The sequence below is a fragment of the Quercus robur genome, chromosome 7 (assembly GCF_932294415.1).
Source record: "Quercus robur chromosome 7, dhQueRobu3.1, whole genome shotgun sequence".
Lineage (NCBI taxonomy): Eukaryota > Viridiplantae > Streptophyta > Magnoliopsida > Fagales > Fagaceae > Quercus > Quercus robur.
In genome coordinates, this window is record NC_065540.1 from 22,127,382 (window position 1) to 22,147,042 (window position 19,661).

The following is a 19,661-nucleotide window of genomic DNA, read 5'->3' on the forward strand; positions in this document are numbered from 1 at the left end:
TTTTTTTTCAAATTGGAGAAAATTAGAAAGTAGAGTTTTTTGTTTTTGTTTTTGTTTTTTTTTTAATGTGGCCTACCTATATCCTTTCTTTTCTTCTCTAGAATATTCTCATTGGGTTATGCAAGATGTATATAGCAAAAAATCCGATCATGCATGATGATAATATAGCAAAAAATCACGATAAACACACCTACATCGGATTATGCATATTATTATTATTATTTTTTTATTCTTCTCTCATACTTTTCCTCTCTTCTTCCTCCAACTCTCTCTTTCTCTTTCTCATTGATAAAGTAACGTTATTTTATTATAATGTAATATTAGGACATATGTGTTTCACATATTAAGAATATATATCATGATTTTATGTAATTGGCTAATATTTTGACAAAACGCACTTTACTTTTAATTTGGTAGATCTAAGATGTGTTCAAATACTTCAAGAAACAAAGTTTCAAGATCAAGTGTTGAAGTCATCAAGTGAGTTCAAGAAACAAGTGAAGAAGTACTGAGTTTTTAAAGTTCGTTAGCTGCTTGACACCTCTCGATAGCTAGACTATCTATCGAGCCTCTTAAGGTGTTTCTTATTACAATCTCGACACCTTCTCGATAGTTGGTCAATCGATCGAGAAAGTTTATGTCCCCTCGATAGCTTCTCTATACCTGGTGGATCGATCGAGCCTCATCTCTTGTGTCTGATGTTTTAATCCTCGAAACCTGGCTCGACACCTTATCTATCGAGCTTTACGAATTTCAGATTTTCAGATCTAATTTTCAGCCTATGCTAACATGTATGTGTAGGGTTTCTTTTCTCACAATCCTAGACATATATAAGGCTTATTTTAGAGGTCGTCACATATGAGAATACAATGAGAACATGTGCAAAAGGTGACCGATGCCTTATTCTCTCTAAAAGAAGCTACTACGTCTTTGCGCCTTAGGGTTTTGTAACCAAGTGCTTCTTGATCTTCATTGTTAATGAAGTGAAGAACTTTGCAGCTAACATTCTTCTTTCTCAAGTTGGTGAATGGGTTATGTACTGGGATTCGTGCATCATTGGTTAGTCACATACTGGGATCTGTGCAACAAAAAGAGTGACGTTCATATATTGAAGAGTTCAGAGGTTTTGAAGCGGTAGAAGGTTTCTGCTGTGAATTCATCTATGGGGATTGTAGAGTCTAGGAACAAAAGTTTTGTACTAGATCTGAAACTTCTCTTTACTATAGTGGATTGCTTTTCGGGAGGTTTCCCCTAGGTTTTTTACTATGAAACTAGTTTGTTTCTTTGGTTTTCCTGGGTCATCATATCTTGTCTTATTTATTTTCCGCTGCATGATTTTGACATAATATTGATGTTTGTTTGTTTTAACAAGTTTTATTCATAATAAATCTAATTAACAACTTGAGTTTAAAATTTGTTAATTCTATTAACTGGGGTCTAAATTTCCCAACAAGTGGTATCAGAGTGGGTACACTCTGATTAGATTAATTTCCTGAGTGTAATCCTTGACCCTCGTTGTCATGGATCGTGGACAATCTCTTTTGATTCCTCCTTTATTTGATGGAACTAATTATGCGTACTGGAAAGTTCGTATGAAAGTTTTTTTGTAAACTCTAGGTGAACAGGTATGGCAAGCTGTTGAAGTTGGCTGGATTAAGTTAAAGGAAGCGCTGGTGGATTGAGATGATGCAACAATCATAGCGGCAAATTTCAATAGTAGGGCCTTGAATGCTTTGTTTTGTGGGGTGACCAATGAGGAATTCAAGAAAATATCATCCACGGAAGTTGCTAAGAAAGCATGGACCATTCTTGAGACCACCTATGAAGGTACCCAGGTAGTAAAGACTGTGAAGCTTTAAAGACTCACTAGTAGTTTTGAAGAAATAAGGATGGAAGAGGATGAGACTTTTGATGAGTTTTATGCTAAACTCAAAGATATTGTGAATTGTACTTTCAATCTTGGAGAATGTATTACATAATCCAAAATTGTTAGGAAAATCCTTAGGTCCTTACCTGAAAGATTCCATGCCAAGATCATTGCCATTGAAGAAGTAAAGGATATTGATCAAATTCCTTTGACTGAGCTTGTAGGGAACCTTCAAACCTATGAGATGGGATTAGGCTCAATGGGAAAAGGTGGAAAAAGTAAAAACTTGGCTCTTAAGGGTATAGAGGAAGAAATTGAGGACTCTGAAGATGAAGATGAAGATGAGGATGAGGATCTAACCTTCATAACTGATGAGATTCTCAAGCTTCTTCCGTTTAGGAAAAAGGATAAATGCAAACCTCCTAGGAAATCTAAATCATCAAGGAAGAGCAAGAATGAGAATCCCCTCATCCAATGCCACGAGTGCAAAGGTTTTGGTTATATGAGGATAGAGTGCCTAAACTACCTTATGAAGGAAAAGGCCAAGAAGTCAGAAGATAAAGGGTTGGTTGCTACCTGGAGTGACACTAAGAATGACTCTTTTGATGAGTATGTGGATGAATGTCGTCACGTTATGGCCTTTGCTGCCTCAACTGATAAGGTGATTGTGGAAAGTGCTAGTGACAGTGAGTATTCTTCTGATAATGAAGTATCCAAGAAGATGACCCTTCAGGAAGCCTATGATAAGCTATGCACTGAATTCATAAAATCTGAAAAAACTTCTCATCTTTGTAGAAAAGAGCTTAATGAGGTAAAGACTGAAAAAGCTGATTTGTTAGTCAAACTAGATGAGATTACAAGGTTAGTTGAGACTCCTGTTGTGGAGAACACCTCATTAGAAGAGAAGGTCAAGAATCTTGAAATTAAGCTTAGTCAAGCTAGAACTCAAATAGAGAGGATGTCTAGTGCAAAGCTTGATGAGGTATTGAGTGCTCAAAAGCCTAATTCTAACAAGACTGGCTTAGGATATGCTGTTTCCTCCGGCCCTCCTCTTCCACGGCTTCTGGATCAAGGATTGTCTTTGTGCCCAAATCTGAGAAAGGTGATAAAGGTATGAAATCCAAAACTGATCTAGCTAATTCTAAATTCTTTGTTAGACCTCATGTTTGTCACCATTGTGGTATTTTTGGACACATTCGTCCTAATTGCTTTAAGTTGTATCCTCATAAGCAATTATCCAAATAGTCACAGGTTTCCTCTCAAAGACCTACACCTTTGTTTGGAGAGTTATTAAAAACTTTGAGCTTTTTAACTCAATTTCAGGAGAATCTTAATTCTTCTATGTCCTTTAGTAGGCATACTGGGAGCCTAAGACTTAATTGTCTTTTCTGTTTGTCCTCTGCTTTAATTCTTTCTATCTAAAGTAGGACTCTCTTTGCTTGATTTCTTATCCGCTTTTGGAATCATATTTTCATGCATCTGCACATTTCTATTATGCCTTCATGCATATGTATCTTTCATTCATGCTTTCATGTTGTTTGTCTGTTTTTGTCTGGTGGTTTAGTCTTTATTTTGTTTGTTTTTCAAAATAAAAAGAGAAAAATTAGAAAAATACAAAAACAGTGTGTGTTTGTGTACATTGGTACTTGTGTACCTTGGATGGCCATTGAAACAAAGTTTTCTAAATTTTGTATCTCTTGTAACTTAGATGAGCATCTCTATGTACAACTAAGCAAGTGAGTTTTGTGACTCTTGTTTGTGATGAATAAGATTAAGTTATCTCTTGTACTTAACACTCATATCACTCTTTTTGACAGGAAGGACTAGAAAATCTTAAGAGAAAGACATAAATGACCATCTCACCACTGTTGCCCGCCAATCATAATATGACACCTGTATGCTTCGGCATAGCAAAAGTGCAGTGTCAATGACATTTGTGTGCTTAGGCATAGCAAAATTGGAATGTCAAATATCATTGGAATCATGTTTTCATGCATCTGCACCTTTCTATTATGCCTTCATGCATATGCATCTTTCATTTATGCATATGCATCTTTCATTCATGCTTTTATGTTGTTTGTCTGTTTTTGTCTGGTTGTTTAGTCTTTATTTTGTTTGTTTTCAAAATAAAAAGAGAAAAATCAGAAAAATACAAAAACAGTGTGTGTTTGTGTACATTGGTACTTGTGTACCTTGGATGGCCATTGAAACAAAGTTTTTTAAATTTTGTATCTCTTGTAGCTTAGATGAGCATCTCTATGCACAACTAAGCAAGTGAGCTTTGTGGCTCTTGTTTGTGATGAATAAGATTAAGTTATGTACTTAATACTCATATCACTCTTTTTGATGGGAATGACTATAAAATTTTAAGAGAAAGACATAAATAACCATCTCACCTCTGTTGCCCGCCAATCATAATATGACACCTATATGCTTCGGCATAGCAAAAGTGCAGTGTCAATGACATTTGTGTGCTTAGGCATAGCAAAATTGGAATGTCAAATATCATTGGGTATTTCTTATCTCTCTCTTATATGCTCATGCATGATATGCTTAAAAGAAAAATATGCAAAGAAAAATCAAAAGCAAAAAGATCAAAAATGCTTTTAAAATGATTGCAAGCGTGTATTTTAGGAGATGTGGGAGTTATAGGATGTACCTCGAAGGTGATAGTCCCCATCAAGCAGTTATGATTATGTGTGAGTTAAAAATTTTCTCATATCTCAAATCGTCATAACATGTATATACTTATGCGATCTTGCGATGTTTTTCACATACAACACGCAATATTCTTTGCTACTCTTGATACATGTGCAGGTACAATGTGATTTGGTTATTACAAGGTTTTACATGTGTTAATGTATGCTCACTAAACTGTCTTGACTTGTTTTTGGAATATAAAATTGGTTAGACTTGTTTAGTGTGTGTGTGTGTGTGTGTTTTGGGATCTATGTGCACATTTTTCTTATTGAGAGATTTGTTTTTCACATATTTTGCATCTTTCTATTATCTTGTCATCCATAGTATCTTGTTTCATTACATTCATGCATTTATATGGATTTCTTGTACCCCCTTGATCATCTTTGATCATCTTTATGTTTCTCGGGTGAAGCTTTCTAGCTTCTTGTACCCTTTGTCAATCATGACAAAAAGGGGGAGAATTTGTGGAGACTATGTGGTTTCTTTTTTAGATTCTACATGTTAGGGGGGAAAATACATTCCTCTGTAAGGGGGAGATGTGTTTCATCTTGTTAAGGGGAGTGCTTACCTCCTTCTTCTTGTACACCGGTCTTGTGACCATGTTTATATACATTGTGCATATCTTTGATATATATATATATGATGATGTATATTCTTTTTCACCTATCTCTACATGTGTTGTTTCTTTTTTATCTTTATACATATGTTTCTTATACTTGTATGCAATCTATTATTTCTGTTTTACACTAAGATGCCTTGATGAGTTTTGTTTAAAATGTTTCAGAAATACAGGTTGTCAAAGTCTACTTGCCATAAACTCTCTTCTTGCAAAGTTTTTCAAGAGTTTGTATTAGGATAGATTTTATTGTATTCAACAAGTAAATATGAGTTGAGTGATTTATGACTTCTCTCATATGTTCATTTGTTTGTTGTGGTTTTGTCACGGATTGCCAAAGGAGGAGATTGTTAGGACATATGTGTTTCACATGTTAATAACATATGTCATGATTTTATGTAATTGGCTAATCCTTTGACAAAACGCACTTTACTTGTAATTGGGTAGATCTAGGATGTGTTCAAATACTTCAAGAAACAAGGTTTCAAGATCAAGTGTTGAAGTCATCAAGTCTGTCCAAGAAACAAGTGAGGAAGTGCTGAGTTTTTAAAGCTCGATACCTGCTCAACACCTCTCGACAGCTAGGCTATCTATCGAGTCTCTTAAGGTGTTTCTTATCGTAATCTCGACACCTTCTCGATAGCTTCTCAACATCGATCGAGCCTTATCTCTTGTGTCTGATGTTTTAATCCTCGACACTTGGCTCGACACCTGCTCGACACCTTATCTGTTGAGCTTTACAAATTTCAAATTTTTAGATCTGATTTTCAGCCCATGCTGACATGTATGTGTAGGGTTTCTTTTCTCACAACCCTAGCTATATAAGACTTATTTTAGAGGCCATCACATATGAGAATACAAGGAGAACATATGCAAAAGGTGACTGATGCCTTATTCTCTCTAAAAGCTGCGTCTTTGCACCTTAGGGTTTTGTAACCATGTGCTTTTTGATCTTCATTGTTGATGAAGTGAAGAACTTTGCAGCCAACATTCTTCTTTCTCAAATTGATGAGTGAGTCACGTACTGGGATTCGTGCATCATTGGTTAGTCACGTACTGGGATCCATGCAACAAAAAGGGTGGCGTTCATATATTGAAGAGTTCAGAGGTTCTGAAGTGATAGAAGGTTTCTGCTGTGAGTTCATTTACGGGGAATGTAGAGTCTAGGAATAAAGGTTTTGTATTAGATCTGAAACTTCTCTTTACTATAATGGATTGCTTTTCAGGAAGATTTCCCCCCAGGTTTTTTATTGTGAAACTAGTTTGTTTCATTGGTTTTCTTGGGTCATCATATCTTGTCTTATTTATTTTTCCGCTGCGTGATTTTGACACGATATTGATGTTTGTTTGTTTTAACAAGTTTTATTTATAATAAATCTAATTAACAACTTGGGTTTAAAACTTGTTAATTCTATCAATTGGGGTCTAAATTTCCCAACATGTAATATAAAATAAATAATGATATATAGGGCATATTATAAATGTTACATAAAATACATAAAGTAATTTTTGGTGACGCAAATTGCTTTTTTTTTTTTTTCTTTTTTTTTCTTCTTTTTTCGGGAAGTGAATGTTCTTACAAATCAATGGCTATAAAAGAAAAAAAAAATTCCTCTTTTCATTTATTTTCTTCTCTAATTTTTTTCCCTTTCTTTTTTCTCTTTACTCCCCCTCATTTTTGCCAAACATAGCGTAATTTTCTATACCATTAGCTAGAAGAGAAGAGGGCGAGTCCCTCAATGTTGGGGGGGGGGGGGGGGGGGATACTAATGAGTAAAGAAATGGTGCTGCCAAGAAACCTTTAGTACCAACTAGAACAAACTTGCTAAAATTTGGAGGAAATTAGAAGATTTAATAAGAAATCCTTTTTCAGTGTTTAAAAATTGAATAAATTACTTTGTTGGTAGGACATGTAGAAGAACATGACAAATTTTCGATTGTTTGGTGTGGAGGAAAACACTTTTTGTGATCAATAGAACAAAAGACATTTTCCACTTTTTGATGTGAGCCAAATAACCAAAAAAAAAAAAACTTTTTTTTAAAAGTAGTTAGGAAAACAAATCAATTTTCCCAAAAATGATTTATGTTGAAACAAACTAAGCATGATGAAATTTGTCCAAGTTTCTCATACAAAATTGAACACTTTGAGTGACCTAAGTATCTCATAAGTCTAATTATGCTTGCCAAGAATTAAATGTGAGAATGACATATTTCATATATTTATATCATAATTTAGTGAGCTAGCAAGTTTGTTAAGAACACAATAATACTTCAGGTGTTCATAAGGGATAGAGTCTCATCTTGAATAGAAAAGAAGAGAAAACTAAGACCTTATAAAGGATTAGGGTTTAGTGTAAAAATGTGTGAGAGAGAAATCAAATTCTTTTTTATGTGAGGATTAGGATAAGGGGATCTAGGACATGGCAAAGTTAGGTGATGCTAGGGCAGCAAGGATATGGAGGGTTTGAGATGGTTTCTTGAAAGGAAATTGGCTTAGGATGTCTAGAGATGCAACTAGAGTTTTGGGATTGTGAGGTAAGGATGGTTGATAATGGATTATGAATGGAACCTTGGATGTGATTAGATGAAGGAAATGAAAGTGTATGCGACTTATTCAAGAGAGTCTTCTCCAATTGATACTTTTTCAAGGGAGTCTCTTCCTCCAAGAACAAGACTATTAAAGTCTATCAGATATTAGCTATGATATATTCTATGTTGAATATGCTTAAATAGATGCAGAAAAGAGAAGTATAAAATAGGAACACAAGAACACCAAGGTTACGTGGTTCAGCCTTACGGCCTATGTTCATGGAGGAAACCCTTAAAAATGACATCTTTATTATATAAGAGTGTAGTATAAAACCTGTGTTATAATAAACCATAACATGGTTATATACAGTAGACTAAACCCTAAACTAATAGACTTCTAATAAAAGTAGAAGATTTGGCCTGCACACAAAGCAGAATTAAGCTTGGGCCTATATTAATGGGCTAATATATTTCTAACACCCTCTATCAAACTCAAGATGGAAGCTTGATGAAACATTGAGATTTAATAAGGTTGAGAAGATCCCTTAAATGAAGTTTGGCTCTATGATAGTGGTTTGAGGAAGGCAATGGTTTTGCAGTGTTGATATGACCTCTAACAGTGGCTTGACCATAATAGAGGTTGCTTGAATAGATGTGGAAGAGGGAAACATAAAATAGGAACACAAGAACACCAAGGTTACATGATTCAGCCTTATGGCCTACGTTCATGGAAGAAACCTTTAAGGTCTACATTTTTATTATATAAAAGTGCAGTACAAAACTTGTGTTATAATGAACCATAACATGATTATATATAGTAAACTAAACCCTAAACTAATAAACTTCTAGTATAAGTAGAAGACTTAGCTTGCACACAAAGTAGAATTAGGCTTAGACCTATACTAATGGGCTAATATATCTCTAACAAAGTCTAAGCACACAAAATGCGCAATCATATTCAGTAATGGGAATGTGATCACAATCAACTATTTATATAACCATGACCTTCATCTCATTGCCTCACATGACTCCATAGGGTTGGTTCTCTAATTATAGGAATTCAAGATGTGATTAACTTGCTAGGGTCTAACTAACTAACTAAACTAACCAACTCTATCTTATCTTCTAACAACTAATTTGTAAGTAACAATCCTAATTATATACAAATCTTGAATTCACATTCAACTGGGCCTTTGATCTTCATGTGCATGGGAGTAAGAGGCAGCTACCATGTAAATTTCACCCAAATCCAATAAGAGAGTGTTGATTTGTACTTGATGAAGAAAACAAGTGCTAAATTACATGCTTTGATTGACGTTCAAAATTCTAAGTTCTAACCTAAAGTGTTGTTGAGAACTTTGGTCCATAACTCAATTCTTCCAAGTTCCTCTCTCATTTCTCAAAATAGGTTTTGTTCCTATCAAAGTTGTGATTGGTTAATGAAAGCTGATGATAGTAGTCGACCTACATTCTCACCAATCATAACCTACCACCTTATCAAATTGTAAACATATTTAGAATATGTTATATGTTCCTAGCATTGCTCTAACAAAATGATGAAATTGGAATGTAGAATGTGAAGTCTAACTATCAAAGAACATTCACACTAGGCTTGGTAAAGGGCTTTTTAGCAAAAAAAAAAGAAAAGAAAAAAAACCCAAAATTTGACATATCAATTTGCTTTTTCTAATAGTTGATGTGGCATGACTATTATCAGGTTTTTATTAGTGGAATAATGATGTGGTTTAATTTGAATCATTTATTATAAAATTGAAATGTTAAGATTAATAAAATTTTATGTGGAAAAGAGTTCCCTAATAATTAGTGGCAGACCTAGGATATTAATCGAGGGGGCAAGGTTAAAAGACACGATTATGAGCAAATTTAATTCTAAAAATACTAATGAATATAACAACAAAATAAATAAACAACTAATAAAAATGTAATGGACATACAAAATATAATATAAATGACAAAAAAAATTTTCAAGCATAGACATCCAAGAATGTATTTCATATCATTAAAATAAATATATTGTCTATTTGTTTAAAGTAATTTTTAAAACCTCACTTATTTTTAGATAAAACACATTAAAACATTACTCTAAAACTAAGCCAAATACACCACAAATTTAAGCAATCCATATATAAAAATTGCACACATCCAATCCCTCTGCGTTGAGGCGGATCACCTCTGTCATTCCCTCCCCTCCAAGTCCCATTGCAAATGGAAATGGTACAATTGATATTGTATCAAATCTTTGGGTTATCTTCTTAAAAGTAAAAAAAAAAAAAAAAAAAAAAAAAAAAAAAAAGAAAAGAAAAAAAGAACACTTTGGGTTATCTCAAGAAATTTTTAATTTCATGAATTTTCATTTGGAATCATTACCATTAGACTGCTCTTATTGTTGTAATAAATTAGAATCCACTTAGAAATAGAGCATATCTCTTTAACTGCTATCTATTACAAATGTCTGGTGATGATTATTTCAATCCATTCTTATTATCTATAATGTTTTCTTCGAAGCAAGTAAATGACTTGCTTTGAAAAAAACATTAATAATAATAATGGATTGAAATAATCAACCAGACACTTGTAATTTTTTTGAAAATTTCAAGTGATAATATTGTAGCTTTGTGTAAAGAGCTAAAAAGAAATTCAATCATTCTCATAGCATATGTGAGAGAGTGGAGAAAAAAAGTATGGAGATAAAAAGAGAGAACACAAGGTTTACGTGGTGCAGCTTAACAACCTACGTTTACGTAGAGAAAGTCTTGATTGCTATATCTTTACTATAATCTCAATTCACTCGATTACAATGAAACCTTAGTAGGGTTTATATAGGGAAAGAGAGCTAGAGTTAAGCATACACAGACTTATAATATCTTTGAGCCTCTTGAGCTTACACACTTAAACCTAATTCCTCTATCACCATATACATATGGATTTTGTTTTGATGGGTTAGGAGGCAATTATCCCCTCCCCCCTACTCCGTCATTGCTAATAATTCTAGAAACATCTTTGATGATGCCGAAAAAATCACCAGTGAGCCACACGGTTCCAACATGCTCAATACCAGACTTGCCCAACACAGAAAAAAATCTTATAGAGAGTACCGGTGTGGTACCGGCTAAAGACCCTCCAAAGGTTAAGTCAGAAGAGAGCTCCAACAATGTTAGAGAGTATAAGCTTTAGAGAAATTGTGCGTACCTTTTTCTTGAGGGTCTTTTGGTTTTTATAGTCGCGTAGGGCTAGACTCCTTTACTTGCGGAACAAGTCTTTTCCTTATGGGGAAGATACTCATTAATGCGTGTATATTCTAGAATTCTACCCATGTTGGTACTCTACAAATCAGGCCTACTCGTGTGCCGCAAGTATTTTCCATTTAAGGTTTCTTGGAGACCACATAATAATGGGCTGGATGCCACGTGGCCGTTCGGTCTATACATGTCACGTCTGTCCATGCCACCTTCGTCCAGATAGTTGCGTCATGCATAATTTTTCCTCTTCAATCTTGAATCCTTGTTCTAATATTGAATTACTCACCAATTTTTAGTTAGAAATTCGCTTTAATTTGAAACCAAAATTTTAACTTATCTAATAAATAGGGGTGGCAAGCTTTAGAGAGTAGGGGCAAGCAACCATTGAATCAAAAATTGTTAAATATATATATATATATATATATATTTAAAGTTAAAATTAAAAAAAGGTAAAAGGTAGAAACTTTTTGTGAGTGAATTTGGGGGTATTGCACGATCCAAATCCGTTGCACACACAGCTTAGGATGCTTTTTAAGTCTTGTCCTATGTGTGACTAGAGAAGCTGGGATCTTTAACCTTTTTTTTTTTTTTTTTTTTTTTTGAGACTTGAGACTTGAGAGTACAGAGTACTTTTAACGAAAATAAAATTTTACCATATGAGCACAAAAAATGGGTCGTACGAAACACGTGCATCTTATTCCAACCTGAGCATAGTATCTCGAATTCACAAAATAAGGATTATGGGCTCGTTGCTTCAGAAATCACAAGCTACAACCATAAACGCCACCAAGATAGTGTCCGATGTCTCCCCTATCATACTGTTAGACACGACAATGGGGGACAAAAAAATCCTTGGATTCTATGGTTGGAGACAGCCACACCATGTTGCGGAGCCAGAAAATTTTCTCGGAAGGCTGGTCAATATATTTTTGTGTAATTTTTATATTTATTATCAAATATAAAAGAAGAATAATGGAAAGTTTCAAAAGTTAGGAGGGCCATGGGCCAATAATGGAAAGTTTCAAAAGTTAGGAGGGTCATGGTCTCCTTGGCCCATGGCCCTCCTTGCACCTATGGCCATGCTTGCATGTTTTTAAGAAATATTATGTCCATAATATTTTTATGATACTTTCACAATAAATTTATGTGGCAAATTATTATTTGTGGGTAAGCAAGTAAATTAAATGATAGGTTCAAACAAAAATTAGCAACAACCTCTCACCTAATAACTAATAACATTCAATCATTTTTTGCCTCATGTCCATGTTCTTAATGTTATTTAAGAGTGTGTTGTGTGTAATATAACTTGTTTTACCCTTCCTTAAAAGTTACCATGGCTTTTGAGTAGAGTTGTGGTGTGCTTTTGTATTGAACCCCTTTCCTTTTCCCCTATGTGTGTGTTTGTTTCTCAAAAAAAAAAAATGTTATATGGTAAGAGGATTTAAAAGAAAAGAATCATATATGTTCCTCGCATTATTTGCAAATTGAATTGGACACAGCCACACCTGCATACAAAGGATTTGTATTCGCATGCATGTAGTAAAACCATTCAGGCTATTTTTTGCCCTCATGCCTACTTTTCTAAAACCTTATGGCATAAAAGGTTCCTGGGTTTCCTGCAAGAACATTATGTTCCGATGCATTTGATCCTTCACCTTCTCCTGTAATTTAATCAATGATCAGTAGCTCTTTGATATGAGTTCAGACAATAATGGCTGTCGAGGAATTTAAGAAGGGGATGGGTTACCCCCACTGTGTACCCCATGAACAGGAAGGAAGAAAAGGATAAGAATAGGAAAGAATGAGTAATATCCTCTTTTTTTAATTTTTTAATTGTGATATATTTTTTTTTAATAATTCAATAATTAATTACAATGGAAAAGAAGAGATTTGGATCTAGACTTCACAGAAAGTACTAATCTGGATTTCGTTATTTATCTATTTTATTTTTATTTTTATTTTTATTTTTTGAGTGTAGCATTGTTATATCATATATGCAAATTAAATAGCCTAATTCTTGCCTATAATTATAGGTTCCTTAGATCTGTTTGAATACCGCTTATTGCTGAAAACTGAAAACACTGTAACAAAATAATTTTTAAATGTGTAAATAGTACTGTGGACCCAATTTTAAAGTTTTTTTTTTTTTTGGCTGAAAAAAATATATGCGGGTCTCGTGAGTAGTACACAAAACCCACTGTTTTTTTTTCGTGCATTCCAAATGCACACTTAGTTTGGCTCCAGCTTAAAAAATTAGCCTATTTTACTATTTAGCTTATTTTTATTACTATTCATGACCTCACTGCACTTTTTGATACTATTCATAAGTCTTATTGTACTATTTCAGCTAACTTTTACTTTTATCTACAGTACTTTCAGCAAAAAGTTTTCAGTTTCAACAAAATAAGTGAATCCCAAATAGACCCTTATTATATAAGCAAATTTAGAATTTTCAAAAACCATGCATAATCAGATGCTTAAGAGAAACTGTACTTTGTAAGACAGAGCCATTGTGTAATGACTCCAAAAAAAATCTAATACAGATTAGAGAATACACAATTCAAGTTCATTAAGTTTTGACACAAGTTTCCCGCATGAAATATTAATATTAAATATAAATATTAGTGCCAAAATCCACCTAACCATCCGGTCACAGTTAAATATATATCCCGCACCAAATCTGGGTCATAATGTCATCATATTTATAAACAGATTTACATAAAAATACCCATTTTATAAGTCTCTTTCTAGATGGAAGTTCTTTCTCAGACTTCATCTCCCTTATTTGGGTTCATACCATAATCACCATGACTCACCCTATGGCCTATATTGCAAAGCATCTTGTCCCCAGCATGTCATGTTTGGAGAAAGAGGTTAACCTGAAATCCAAGCTAAACTTAGATTAAAGTTTAAATAAGGAGTAAAGATTAGGATAAAGTACACTGAAAATATTCCAAAACTTTCAAACTCCAAAACAGTTTGTTGGCAATAGGCACCAGACAAAGTTCTATAATAACTGTGTCAATGACACCTATTGCCAGTTCACTGTCATGACATCTTAAGAACAACTGATGAAATTGACAAAGAATGTGTGTATTACTAATACTTGAAAGGGGTCCAAAAGAATTATAAAAAAGAGTAGCTATGTTCTTGCACATTCTTTCTCTTGCCTTCTTTTTCTTTTTCTTTCTTTATTTTTTTATTTTATTTTATTTTTTTTCTGGGAGGGGGCATAGGCAAACAGATTCACACAACACATGGAGGCATGCCGGCAGACCCTCAATTCAAAGAACTTCATTCTGAACAACAGATGCCCTCTAATGAGAAATAATAGTGTCAGAAACATGTGTAATATGCTGCCATTGGTAATGAAGCAGGGTGGCTTAATCAGAGGTCTCCCATAACTGGATTTATAAATTAAAAACTGAAAAAGATAATCACCAGCATTAGGACTCACCTTCAAATATGAAATGCTGAGGATAGATGCACCTGCTGAAACAATTTTCATCAACTTAACCTGAAGCTGAACTTGCAGCGCAAGAAGCAGGTTGATTGCTGTCATTCAAAGGGCTTTCTCCATGAGTCTCTGCAATGTTCTGGTTGTTCTGCTCCGTAACAGAAAAATCGCCTACGTGATTTGCTACAGAGGCTGGGTTGGCACTACTATTTTCTCTGGTCTCAAGGCGTTCCATCATATGAGATACACCAGCAATTCCTGCATTCACTTCTCTCGGAACATCAGGGCCAATATCCGTCATGGAAGTGTTACGAGAGAAAAGCCTCTCCTTCCACCCTCTGGTACTCTTTGAAATTGACTCTTTGTATCTAAGATACCAGTACAACAAGCATTATTGATAAATAAGCAGAGGAAAAAGCATACTAAAATTGTCAATCCAAAAGAAGAGTCTTCATTTTTGAAATTATACCTCATTGACATGGCATTAAATCTAGATTTCAGAGACTCTGAAAATGACTGAAGATCTGACGGTCCTGCTCCATCTTGATTTGGTGGTGAGGAATGTAGAGCAGGGCTCCTACAAACAGATAAAAACTTCTAAACATATAGATACACTGCATATGACTGCATATAGGAAATTCATTCCCACATTGGGGGGGAGGAGAGTTGTGACAATTATTTAAGGATATAGAATAATAGACTACCGATTACTAAAGGAAATTCCTTGACGATTTGTAGGCAGGAAAGTAGGTCCAGATGCTGGTGAAGAAACATGATCAGTATGAACTGAAGGAAAATGTGGGACCTGCTGTGATGGTTCATCCCCACCAGATGCAAGCGGGGTTGATGGACTAGCTACACTAATTGCAACTGGCTCATTGTCCCCTCCAGAGGCAGAAACGGGACCGGGAGGTCCACCAGGATGAGTGGAGAATACCAAAAAGTGTGGTCGACCATGGGCAGATGATCGACCTCTGTGACCATCCCTCCTACCAATGTGGTGGGCCCTTCCCATTGCAGCAGCAGCTGCCAAGTGCTGGATTATACGCTCTTCAAGGTCAGCATCATTAGCACCTACCGGTAACTGCATTACAAATCAAGAAGTAACATAAGAATAACCTGATGCACAAATATTGAACATGTTAATAACAAATGAAGTAAAACAAATTTCCAAGTAATGAAAGAAAACAGACATGCTGCAATTCAAAAGCACCAAGGGTGGGATGATGAAATATAGTGGCATTTCTTGGCGGAGTAACCCTAAAGCTCCTCTCTCGTTCCACTGCCTCAAGCAATTCTTGACTGCCACAATATACAGATAAGACAACCCTATGAAAATAATTACAAGAAATTGTTATGAGTAATGCCCAAAACTAAAAAAACCAAACACACCTGGTAGAATCCTTTAGGCTAATAGGTTGCCAACACATGGGACACTGGGAGCTTCTCTGGCACCTAAAATTAAAACCTGGTGAATTAGATCCCAATTCTATTCTTCCTCAACAAATTATATCTTAATTGCAAATAGATATAATTCATCATATGCCATAATAAAATAAAATGTTTCATACACATACATCCTATTATAATAAACAGTATGATATGATTTATTTGGAATTAAGGCTGAGTTGAGTTTTTATGATTTGTGTAGCATTACAACCAATCAATCTAAGCAACCAACCTGCCAAAAAAATAGAAAGAAGAAGTGTGATCCCCAGCCATATTGTCATAATTCAGAAAGCGAAAATGGTAAATAAAGAAAAAAAATCTGTCCATCCTAGGTGTTTCAAGTACCACTTTTTCCCAAAAACAAAATAAGTCTAAATCCTTGAACCAATAAGTTTGATTGCATTAGAGACTTTTAAAAAAAAAAAAAAAAATTGATCATTACATACCAATGGATCTTGAACTCATGAACTCACCCTCCACCTTGTTCTTTCTAGGAGAGAAGATGACATTTAAGTTATTGCTCATTGGCATATCCATTTGAGTGGATTTGATAATACCCACCACCTGAACCAACCTTGTTGGGTGAAAAAAAAGCTAAACCAATGTCACCAACGGGCTGGACAAAACAGTTCGTGGGTCACCCATGGGTGGGTGGTTGGACCTGGTCGAGTTATCGGATTTGGGATGCATCAATTGGTCCATACCAAAAACAATTGGCCCAAACTTAGAATCCTTCTAAAAGCCCAATTTGATTTGATGCATAACAAAAATGCATGAACAAACCAAGCTAACCACCTAAGCTAGGAATCAACCAAACCATTTCCACATTTCCCCATTTACCAAAAACAGTTAATCACCATGAGTTCATGATGCATCAACACCAAGTAAATGATTTCAAAAGATTGAAGCAATGAGTAAAACATGTGTGTCTCTGAGAGAGAGATCTCAAGCAAATGCTATTCCATTGATTTTTTCAACAATATAAGTATTCAACAACGTATATACATGAATTAAAAAATAAAGGATTTGTACTTATCAAATAAAGGAAGGAGAGAATGATTAATGTCAAAAAGAGAGCTCATACAACACTTCAAAATTTGCAAAATGAAATGAATTATAATTTATACCATTCAAGGATGCACTGGAGGTGAAATTCATGCTTGCAAGTAGTCACCTGCAAGGCAAGAGAGGATAAAATTAAAGGACATTGCTGCAACATAAAAAAATGAAAATGATGAAAAACTTTTTGCAAGAGGAAAAAGGGAGGAGGAGGAGAGGGGGCGGGGAGTGCTATAAGTGATATATTATTAAATGTTTCATAATTGATACACTTTTTATTTTTATTTTTGTAGATATATTATTAAACTTATTACCGTTGATGGATCACTTTCAGAAAAATCCTCGAGGCATATGCTGCAAGCATCGTCACAGGCTGGTTGTATTCCCCCTTCCACAAAGGCTGCAGCTGATGTCAAATGACTTTCAGGCTTTGGCTCCTCCATCTCCGGAACCTTTTAAACATAAAACCCCCATACTTTAGAACAAATCCTAAGTCATACAATAATATTTCTGTGCATCTCATTCAAGATATGCATCGTATTAAAACTCTAGAAGAAAAAGCAATCTACATTAGGGAATGTTACCATATCAGTTCTTGAAAATGAAAACTAGAACCCCATTACAGACAAAAATTTCTAACAAATCAACAAAGCTAAAAAACTAGTTAATTTTTTGCCGGAAAAGTAACTAGCATTCCCAACATGAATCTTTTCCCAAGAATTTCAACTTGATGGAAGTAAGGAATCTTATTAAAGACTTCTACATATGTCATGTAATTCCAAGAGAGAAGAGAACATTACATACTTCTTTCAGCTCTGCCAGCTGATCAATTTTTCCCACTAAATAATTCTAATACTAAAACCGATTTTTTTTTTTTTTTGTGTGTGTGTGTGTGTGTGTGTGTGTGTGTGTTCTGCTTTCCTTATCCAACCTAACTCTAGTGGTCTTCAACATTTGTTGTTCAATATAAATTTAAGTATTACACATCATCACATCAAAGACTATAAATTTTCCTTTATAAATTTGATAAAACTACATGAAAATTTTAGTTGCATTATTCTTTGTGCCAACCAGCAGAAAACAGCTGCCAACAGCCTTATGCCTTAGCGGCACCGCCCAGTTCTCCTCATGTGGGAGAACTTGGGTTTGAATCCCCCTTCCCAACTTCTTATTAGCACACACACAAAAAAGGGCTAGAAAACAGCTTATAGCTATTTTGGGTTCATTTTTGATTGATAAGTTACACACCCAACGGGTTTTGAACCTACAACTATACCTGGAAGTACAATTTGAGCCACAGCTCATTGGCAGCTAATTGGGTTTCATACAAAAAAAAATTAAAAATTAAAAACCTGAGGATCATCACTATTTTCACAAAGGAAAAAGAGTTATATCAATACCCTCTATTACATATTTTACAAATTTTACGAAGGAACAAATTTGGCTTAAGACATACATACATAGAGGAACAAAGAGATATCTATAATGAAAACCCAGATGGGAAATGGATCATCAACATAAGAGATACAGTTCCATGAAACCAATATGAGATTTTTTAACAAAAAGACAGAATTTTTATTGAATTTGAGTTTTAAAAAGACAAGAAAAAGGGTTTACCTCCATCAAGGAATTGGAAAAGGTCCAGAAAAAAAAAGGGTCAAGTATTTATAGGAACGCCCATAAAACAAGGATCAAGCTGTGAAATCACCAACCCAATCCAGAAGCAATGCTAGAGATCCATACAAAGAAATAAAAATCCAAGAATTCAGTGATGATTATGATAGAAGAAGAGGGGGAGAGAGTGAGAGAGAGAATGATAATGGAAAAGAAAGAATAAGACTTTTTGTGAGTATTGTCTCTAGTTTCTTACCTTTACCTTTAATTATGGGTTTGTTTGTTGCTCTTTGGTTTTTGTTTATGTGTTGGAAAACAAACCCACCATCCTCTCACCCAACAGCATCTGAGACTCTCCAGAGCCAGAGGGGCCTCTATCTCAATAAAGTCTCATCTTTCGTTTTTAATTATTGGGATCTTATCTCATGTGATGTGATAAAGTATATTCTCATTTTCAGACCCACAGCATGTATTTCTACTGTATTCATTTATTTCTCTAGTTTCTTTCTTATGGTTTTTTTTATACTTATTTTTTGTGAGTATTATTGATTGGTTATCATAAGCAACATAATTTTACATTAGTGTCCAAAAATAAGAATGTAGATATTTCTTCTTTTCCTAGTTTCAGGATAAATAATAATATATGATCATCAAAATCAACAAATATGTCAGAATATTCGTGTGATATACTAAAGATACACCTTATTGCCCACTTTTATATGAGGCATTCCGGATTCCAATTATACAGTTTTATATATTTTCTTTTAGACTTTTTTGGTTAATGCTCAATAATGAATAATTCTACCACCACCCATTTTGGGCAAGGTGGTAGCTTCCCTTGCCATGAGGAGCTTGGGGTTTTTCTATGGGCTCGCTGGTTGGAGTCATGGGGAATGAGTTTTTGGGGTGAGGTTTAGCCCGTTTAGGTATTAGGATCTCTAATCTAACTTAAAAAATAAATGAATAATTCTTCTTACTTTTAATATAAAAAAAACATTTATAGTATAAATTATATTGAAGTTGAATTTGAGATAAAGTTCAATTAAAAATTTAAATTAGTTTCTAATTGCACTTCAATTTTAGTATCGTTCTAATTGTCCTGTCCTATCA

The 19,661-nt window shown here is 34.5% G+C and overlaps 1 protein-coding gene across 6 annotated transcripts; it reads right to left on the reverse strand.

The window, feature by feature from the left end:
- Nucleotides 1–13,558: 13,558 nt before the first annotated feature.
- Nucleotides 13,559–18,969, reverse strand: LOC126692766 (E3 ubiquitin-protein ligase RHF2A-like). 6 transcript variants are annotated; one of them, XM_050388513.1, is made up of 10 exons: nucleotides 18,808–18,969; nucleotides 18,555–18,666; nucleotides 17,252–17,389; nucleotides 17,006–17,052; nucleotides 15,822–15,884; nucleotides 15,623–15,731; nucleotides 15,134–15,513; nucleotides 14,899–15,006; nucleotides 14,430–14,797; nucleotides 13,559–13,851 (listed from the first exon to the last, which is right to left on the reverse strand). In XM_050388513.1, the coding sequence occupies exons 2-9, from the start codon at nucleotides 18,558–18,560 to the stop codon at nucleotides 14,485–14,487; spliced, it is 1,164 nt and encodes a 387-aa protein (XP_050244470.1). In that variant the 5' UTR covers nucleotides 18,561–18,666; nucleotides 18,808–18,969; the 3' UTR covers nucleotides 13,559–13,851; nucleotides 14,430–14,484. The 6 variants fall into 6 exon arrangements, with proteins under 6 accessions (XP_050244470.1, XP_050244473.1, XP_050244472.1 ...); XM_050388516.1 differs by having other exon boundaries at nucleotides 13,559–13,863; XM_050388515.1 differs by having other exon boundaries at nucleotides 18,814–18,960.
- Nucleotides 18,970–19,661: the final 692 nt, after the last annotated feature.